This window comes from Prionailurus bengalensis, chromosome B1 (genome assembly GCF_016509475.1).
Source record: "Prionailurus bengalensis isolate Pbe53 chromosome B1, Fcat_Pben_1.1_paternal_pri, whole genome shotgun sequence".
NCBI lineage: Eukaryota > Metazoa > Chordata > Mammalia > Carnivora > Felidae > Prionailurus > Prionailurus bengalensis.
The window spans coordinates 164,088,811-164,097,003 of NC_057344.1; the positions used below are offsets into that span (position 1 = coordinate 164,088,811).

At 53.5% G+C, this 8,193-nt stretch overlaps 1 protein-coding gene across 1 annotated transcript; it reads right to left on the reverse strand.

Annotated features, from left to right (window-relative positions):
- Positions 1 to 3,317: 3,317 nt before the first annotated feature.
- RASL11B (RAS like family 11 member B) lies at positions 3,318 to 7,811 on the reverse strand. The gene is made up of 4 exons (XM_043572671.1): positions 7,513 to 7,811; positions 6,832 to 6,888; positions 5,631 to 5,707; positions 3,318 to 4,856 (listed from the first exon to the last, which is right to left on the reverse strand). The coding sequence occupies exons 1-4, from the start codon at positions 7,652 to 7,654 to the stop codon at positions 4,386 to 4,388; spliced, it is 747 nt and encodes a 248-aa protein (XP_043428606.1). The 5' UTR covers positions 7,655 to 7,811; the 3' UTR covers positions 3,318 to 4,385.
- Positions 7,812 to 8,193: the final 382 nt, after the last annotated feature.

Below are 8,193 nucleotides of genomic sequence, written 5' to 3' on the forward strand. Positions count from 1 at the left end.
TCATGGTCCGTGAGTTCGAGCCCCGCATCGGGCTCTGGGCTGATGGCTCCCTGCTTCCCATTTTGTGTCTCCCTGTCTCTCTGCCCCTCCCCCGTTCATGCTCTGTCTCTCTCTGTCTCAAAAATAAAATAAACGTTTAAAAAAAATTAAAAAAAAAAAAGACAAAACCAGATGATGGAGCGTATTTGAGAAGGGAGAGGGGGTGGCTGGGATCTTGCCACAGTAACAACCCTAATCCTGTTCTCTTCACACCAAGTTAGGGAAGTAAGGAGGACAGTAAGAACTTCCCGGAAACTTCTAAAGAGAGTGCAGAAAACATCAGGTCTCCTAGTGTAGTTACTGTAATAAATAAAGCCCTATGATTCCGTCTTGGCCATCCCCTGAGGGCCTGTGTTAATTTACCGGCAGAGACTCTGCGGGGCAATCCCCCACACCCCATCCCTGCAGGGGCAGGACCAAGAGTTACCCAACTGCTCTCCTGTGACGGATCTGCCCACAAGCCTTTTTGGAAAACGCCTTTGTTTTCTCCCTCGGGGTGTAAAACGGAATGTCCAAGTGGCCCGTGTCTCCAGAACGAGGGGCGCCCCGTGGGCACGCCCACCTTCCAAGCAGGCTGGGGGCTGGCAGGAGCCCCGGGGAAGGCAGGAAGGTTCTCCCACCCGGCACACCACGCAGCCGGCGGGCCGCAGAGCGCTCCGAATGGTTTTGATTTGCGGCGGGGAGGAAACTGGAAAGCCAGACAGCAAGACAGGCCCGGATCCGGTCGGTCGTGAGGCTGACGGGCTGTGGGCGGTGCTGCCCCCCCCCCCCCCCCAAGCCCCTGCCTGCGTCTTTATTACCGAGCCGGGGACTGGAGGCCAGTGAGCCAGGCCGATGGCCACAGCAGATGTGGCCGGCCAGGGGAACTGGGGCCGGGGAGGAGCCCCAAACCCAAGGCTGCCACAGGGGGATGGAGGAAAGTGGGCCCGGGCAGGGAGGACCAGGGTCCGCCAAAGAAGAGGAGAGCACCCCGGGGGCACTTTGCTTGGAGGAGGGGAGCGGGGAAGCTGGGGCCGGCTGCCCAGGGGCTGGGCTGTGGCTCCAGACGGGCGTGGGGGGCGGGGGAGTCCTGAATCCGCTCCTTAGGAGCTGGACCAGCTCCTTCATTCTTCGGCGCCTCCCTTCCGCCTACCTGTAGAAGGGACTAAAAGTCGTCTGTGGGGTTGGTGTGGGGAACATTATTTCCCATACCCGCTACAGCCTGATGCAGGTTTCAATAAACAGAAACATTCATTGTTACTACTTGTGTGGCCCAAGCAGGTGATGTACCCTGAGCCTCAGTTTCCCCATCTTTAAGATGGGAGTGCTAGTATTACCTTCCTCAGAGGACTCTTCAAAAGATGAAAGGAGAGCATTTATAATCGGGCACATTACAAATGCTCAATGAATTTTAATTCCCTTCCTTTCTCCATCACCCCCCAACCACCACCGATCCCTCCCTTTCCTTCCCCTGGTGGCCAAGGAGGCGGTCCCCGTCCTAGGTGGGAGACGCGGTTTCTCAGGGCCATATGGTTGCAGTTCAGAAATGTTACCACCAACACAGAGGGATTAAGAAACACTAATAATGAAAGAGATGCGCAAAGGTGCTTCAAACATGAAGCTAAATTCGTGAGAAGAAAATGTGTGTTCCTTCCAGAACTATAAATATTTAAGTTCGCCTGAGACACTGCGCAGAACTGGGACCTGGGAGGTTTCCCAGCAGGGTCTCTCTCACAGACACTTCATCCCCCTGGATGGAGGGCAGTTCTGAGACCCCCTTCCCACCCTAACTTCCGAGGTAAAGAGCGACGGAGTCCAGCATAGTGGGAAAGTGAGGGGCAACCATGAAGTGGCAGGAGGTCAGGACGTGAAGCTCACAGGGAGGAGAGGACGGCCCAGACGTCTGCAGGCTCGGAGAGCAGATGGGCGGGGGTGGGGAAGGAAACGGTGTGCCCGTAAATGGATGGCGGGGCAGCGCTACTCAGCACCTTTCCGAGATAAAGCCCCCAGGAAAACTCTGTGTCTTCGTTAATTCCAGAACATGGGTAGAGGACCTCTGCTAGGTATATAAAGTTTAACCTCTTGGTCACTGGACATTGTTAATAGAACCACAGAAAACGAATGAAACCAAAAGCAAGCAGAAAGCCCTTGGAGGTGATTGTCAGTGCCTTTGAACTGAGGCGTTTTTAGATTCTCACGCGAATACCATTCCTCGCCCTGCCCCCCCACACCCATCACCTTCTCAGAGGTTAGGTTATGGGTATGTGTTCAACTGCCCTCCATATCAGGCAGGTTTGGGGTGTCACCAGAAGCCCTGTCAAGGGCAGGCAGGATATCTACCCTGTGGGAAAAGAGATTTGGAAGTCTGGCACCATAACGCAGTAGGCCCTCAATAGCCGGCCATTTTGACTGCTTGCCTTGGTCCCATGGCCAAGCAGTGCCCTGTGCATGAAACATTATGAAGAAATAACATGGCATACATTCAGAAGACGTTGACTCCTGTCCTATGTGCCAGCTTGCGGACATCGCTCAAAACTCAGAGCCCGTTTTCCTCACCTGTAAATGGTGGTATTTCCTCCCCTCCCTCCTCACAGGGGTACCCTGAGGATTCAATGAGGTCATGTACGTGAAGGCCCTCCTCAGAGGTGTTGTTACGGGCCCGTAAAGATGGCAACTCAACGTGGCCTGCATGAAAGGTCTCCCAGTCCCAGACGGAAGCAGGGGAGAGAAGCCCGGCGGTTTCGGCACCTACTGTTTGTGGCAGCAGCAGACGCAGGAAGGGCTCTTGACCAGCCCCGGATCGACAGCTCCGAGCTTCTACAATGGGAACAAAGCACACTTTTTGAAAGCACCATACCCCAAGGAGTTTGCCAAATAAGCCACATGTCTAGAGAGAAGCCGTTATCTTGTACAGAAGCGTGTTATCTTCGAGGCTTCGCCGAGCTGTCCTAACAGCCTAAGACACAGAGCTGGACGCTTGTCTTCTCTTTACCTGGAGGGTCGTGAAGGAAATGAATAGGAGACACGCTACTCTTGACTAGAAAGCGGCAAAAAACAGTTCCAGCGCTCCCAGGCTGGGTGGGGCCTTTGACAAGTTGGTTAGCTGGTCTGTAAGCCCGTTTCCTCCTCTGTAAAAGGGGGTGAAGAGAAGGCATCTCGTCGGTTGGCTGTGAAACCAAGAGGTAACCCTAGGAGGCCGTAACGCCTCACTCAAAGTGCCCAGAAAGGACAAGTCACTGAGGGACACTTTGTCTGAAGGACAGAGAGTGAACATTTCAATGGAGACCAAGCCAGAGGTCTACGCTTTTAAAATGAGATTTATTGTACATAAAATAAATTAATTACAGTTTAAGCCAAAGCATGAGTGGCTTCTTAAAGTGCGTCTGTGTACGGGATTTGGCGGTCGCCCCTGTATCCGTGCACTCGCTGTAAGACAGTGTTTTCCGTACTTAAGCCACACTCGGCCAGGCCTAGGAAACAACCCAACGTCATTGCTGTGTGCCATTTACACAAATCACATCAAAATCAATGAACACGGTTTTGTTTTGTTTTTTTCCTGTACCTGATGCAACAGCAAAAAAAAAAAAAAAAAATTATACAGTCTCACAATTACTCAAAGTCTGGGGCTGAAGAGTTTGAGTTCTCAACCCTTTAACACATGCTCAACTGAACATACTCCTCCTGTGTCCGGAGGAAGCAGCCCTTCCTGCAAGCCATATAAGCTTCCGGATGTCCGTCCATATACATAACATCTGGCCCATAAACCCCACCCTTTATTGGGGGTGGGGGTAGTATTTTCCTCCTTGTTCTTTAAAGAAGAAATCTCGGGTGTCCTTCAGGTTAGAAAGGCATTCTGTAAGGAACAGTGTCCCAGAGACGCGAATCAGACTCGTAAGAGGAAAAAGCAGTCCTTCCTCTTGGGGGGGGGGGGGGGGGGGGGGAGGGAGAAAAGGGAAAAAAGAAAGAAGAGAGAAAACGTGGAAAGGCTGGGAGTGGTTAAGCTGTTCTCTCGTTCCCACCATCAACCACATCCATATAGTTGCGGAAACTACGACTGACCGTCATTTACAAGGTCAGGAACAAAATCCAAAGCGGTTATGGCGCCCTCCCCACTCCAAAGGAAAAGACGTGGAGCACATTTCACGTACTCAGAGTGGCTCAGTGGGCTCATTCCAGCCTCATCAATCCTGTCCCCCCCCTCCCCGGCTCAGAACGGAAGTTTCTGTAGCAGTCCCACAGACCCTCCTGGCCGCTCTGCTCCGGCTCCTGCTGGAACCGTGAACGACTGCCAGCACCCATCATTCCTGTGCTGCAAGAACCTCAGGCCCTCTTCCTGGGAAGACCAAACCCCCCCCAGTGTCCCTGCTTCAGACGGAGGTGACAGTCCTCACTTTGGCAGACAGGGCTTGCTTGAACCTCCTCTTCAGGTCCTGCATGTTGGGGGACTTGGGCCTGGGAATGAGGGAGGTTCTCCGCTTCTCTGGTGTGCTGCTGGGCTGCTGTTTGTGACTCACTTCCTTGCACAGGACGTGGAAAGCGTTGTAGACGTCGTTGTAATTTTCGCTGACCGACACTTCATAGAACGAGCAGCCCAGCACGCTGGCCAGCTGCAGTCCGAGCTGAGGGTCGACCTGCTTGATGTGCAGCAGGTCAGCTTTGTTGGCCACGACCACCACGGGCAGCCGGGCGCCCAGGTGTAGCTGCTGCACGTGCTGGTGGAGCTGGCCGATGAGTTCATAGCTCTTGTAGTCAGTGACGGAGAACACGATCACCACGGCATCTGCCCAGCGAATGCACCGGTTCAGCTGCTCGCTGCAGCTCAGGCCGTTCTCGTGGACCTGAAAGACAGGGGTGACGGCAAGGCGAACGGTGAGGGCCGGAAAGAGCCCTGGCTTGGCTGGGCAGCGGGTTCAAAAGCGCCCTCGACGGTAACGCCAGGCTGCAGGCCATCAACAAGTTATATCCGCACACAGCACGGCTTTCTTGACAATATGTTGATCCAGCTGCACACGGTTGGAATAAATAACAGTGCAGCTCACCACACTCGAGTGGAAAATTGACCTGCAGAGAACTCCGTGCAGAGAGACTTTGTAGTTGCACAAAATGGGAAATTAACTGGCTAGACAGTAAGTCTGGGGAAGTAAAGATAGGAGCTGGAAGCATTTAAACCTGGAGAACTGCCCAGTTCAAGAGGGAAAAAAACACACACATACACCAGCATGGCTCTTTTGTCTATAGAGTAACTTTCCACAATATAAAAGTGATCCCAAGCCTTTGCAGACTACACCTAAATGTTTGATTTTTAATACCAAATACACACATGTAAAAACCACTCTTTTTAAGCACAGCAAGGAAACTTTGCCAATTCCAAGCGTGGTTTGGTCTTTCCTCCCAGACAGAATCCGCCTAAGAGAAGATCTGTGCCCCGGAGCCAAATCTCCCAAATTAAGCCAGGCAAAGACTGACCAACGGCCAAATAACACGGAAGTGACAAGCAACATGGAAAGGCCTAGATGGGACTCCCCCAAATTTCTCTCCTCTTTAGCATGAGGCATCCTGAGAACTGAACAATCCCACAGCCTGACTTAGTCCCGAACCTCAGAGCTTCTTACCTGAATACCTGGCGTGTCTTGAACCTGAATAGCCAGGGTTTCACCTTCTATTTGGACTTGTCTGGTATAGAGATTACCTGTAAAGGCAAAAAAAAAAAAAAAGTTTTTCCTTCTTGTACAACTTTTAAAACATGGTGGGATTTTTTAAATAGAAAAGACAATATAACTTGAACCAATGCACAAAAATAAGCTATAGTTTATTCTACTTAATGAGCTCATCTCAGTTTTTTTTTTTTTTAACTGCAATGTTAACCCCAGATTTGTGGCTTTATTAAATCCAAGGCAAGGTTTGCAGGATTTTGGAAACGGATTTGTCCAATTTCTTCCATATCTAAAGTATTTCCTTGAAGTAAATCTTCTTGTTCAGCATGCATGGCATTTGTTTTTGTTTTAGTACTTCGCTACTCTTTGATGTAAATTTCATCATTAAGTACAATAGCTTGGTAGGCAAATATTGTTCGTAAATGCACAGCCAACGTTATCAGTTGGAATAAAAAACGTGACATGATGGTAGCCAAATCTACATCAAAGCAGAAGGCTGCAATGCCTTATCTTGGGATGGTTTATGCAGCACAGTTCGAATAATCCCCTTAGGTACTAAATATGGTCTAAGGATTTAAGCAATTTGCTAACAGAGCATAGGTAGAAAGCCCTTAAGCCTCCCCAGCGGCCATCCTTAATCAGAGACATTGAAATAGTGTCTTCTCATTTATTCGGGAGCCCTCCTCCTCAAATTCTACCATCCAGTTATTTTTTCTTTGTTGAGAAAAAAGAACTTTAGGTTTACAACTGCTTTCCTTTGGCCTTTGCTTTAAAAGGTCACCTCTGAAAGGCAGCCAACAGAGAGGGAGAGGGGTGGGGGGAGGAGTTGGCCATCTTTTTTTTTTTTTTTATGACTTTTGCAGGAGTGTTTTGAAGGGGGAGGCTCTTGAGTACAAAGGGTGCTTCCAACTGGGGTCCCTATAGTTAAAACATACCAAGGAGAATACTTTCAGGCACTTGATAAAATGATGAATGGGCTTGGAATGGAATGAAGCCAGATGGCAGTTATGGGAGGGGGGGGGAGCACGGGAGGGGGCAAGCAAAATTGGAAGTGGCAGGATCCTGTCGCCCAGACTGTCACTGTGAAGGAGCCTGCCTGGGAGACGCTGCAGTACTGTGCAAGCTGAGAGGGCTCTCCCCAAATTTTGCATCTGCTCACCTGCGTTCCTTTCGTAGTCACCAATGAATCGTTTGGTTAGGAAGCGGACCACCAGAGCTGCAGGGCAGAAGAGAAAAAGGAGAGTTCACTCTGGCATGAGAAGTTACATTGGTCTCCACCCCACCCCCAGCCCGGGAAACAGCTTTCCCAGAGAAAGCAAGCCGGGCGGCCACCAAGTGAAATTCCTACCCTGCAGCTCCTCGACCCTTCTTTCCAGACACAACGGAGAGGGGCTAGAAGGCATCATGAATTATGGCTCTGTCCAGCTGGAAGGGTCATTTGGCCCACCCGCCTCCTCTGAGCCCGCCTGAGCCACACCTAAGCCTTCCAAGAGACGAATGTCTTTCCCAACCTTAAAGTCCTCCAGGAGGGCTTCCGTTCACTAAGTTCCCTTTCAGTTCCAGGCACTGCCAGAGGCTCAAAACCCCCAAAGTTCTAATCCCAGTTGCGCCGGTGATGCCCAGAAGGTGGCCTGGCCATTCAGGATCCCCGTTTCCCTCATCTGTCCAAGAAGGGAGTTGGAGGCAAGGCTGGCTCAGGTCCTTCCGGAGGGGCAGCGGATCAGGAGGAGGGGACGGGCGGTCAGCTGCAGCTCCCACCTCTCCCCCACGCCTCGGTCACACGCAACTCCTAGGGGGCCGCCCCCTCCAGCCCCCGGGACTGCCGAGCACGAAGACTCACCGGTCTTGCCCACACCACTGGCCCCCACCACCGCGATCTTGACCAGGCGGCGGCCCGCCGCCCCCAGGCAGCAGTCGGCGGCGGCGGCGCTGCCCGGGGCGGGATACTCGGCGATGGTGCACATGTTCTGAATGAGGCGCATCGCCGCTCCAGCCGGGGCTGCACCACGCGGCACCTGCGGGGCGGGAGGACGCGTGTGCTGCGCTGGAGCCGGTGGGAGGACCCTGCCCGAGGGGTCCGCGGAATAAAGGCACCAAAGCGCAGCCGCGCAGCTGCTCGGACTAGCTCCAGATCGGGACTGGGACGGCCTCCGGGCTGCGCGCGCGCTGTTTTCTCCGGGGCTCGCCCCGCCCTCTGCCTCCCGCGGCCAATCCCGGGGCGCCCCCGCGAGGCTCCGCCCCCGGCGCCGCTCAGCGCGCCCCGCGCCCCTAGGGGCGCCGGGAGCCGGTGTGGGGCCCCGTGAGGCGTGCGGAAAATGGGGCTGCGGACTCGAGACTGGGCAACGTGTGGGCGCCAGCCGAAGGCGCAACCAGTGGCGGGCGCGGAGGAAGGCAGCGCCGGTGCCGACCGGGGTCCCGCTGAGCGGGCACGCGGCCGATGCTGTGGCTGCGTGGTTGGGGGCGCCTCGGGTTCCGGGAACCGGACGGGGCTGGGCCTCCGGGCGGGCGCGGGGGATGCGGC

What these genes read in the sequence shown, in the direction of transcription:
- RASL11B (XM_043572671.1), bottom strand. Translation starts at nt 7,654, where the DNA reads ATGCGCCTCATTCAGAACATGTGCACCATCGCCGAGTATCCCGCCCCG. An exon ending in CAGTGGTGTGGGCAAGACCG is followed by an intron (nt 6,889 to 7,512) that starts GTGAGTCTTCGT and finishes TCTGCCCTGCAG; the next exon opens with CTCTGGTGGTCCGCTTCCTA. An exon ending in TGACTACGAAAGGAACGCAG is followed by an intron (nt 5,708 to 6,831) that starts GTGAGCAGATGC and finishes TTGCCTTTACAG; the next exon opens with GTAATCTCTATACCAGACAA.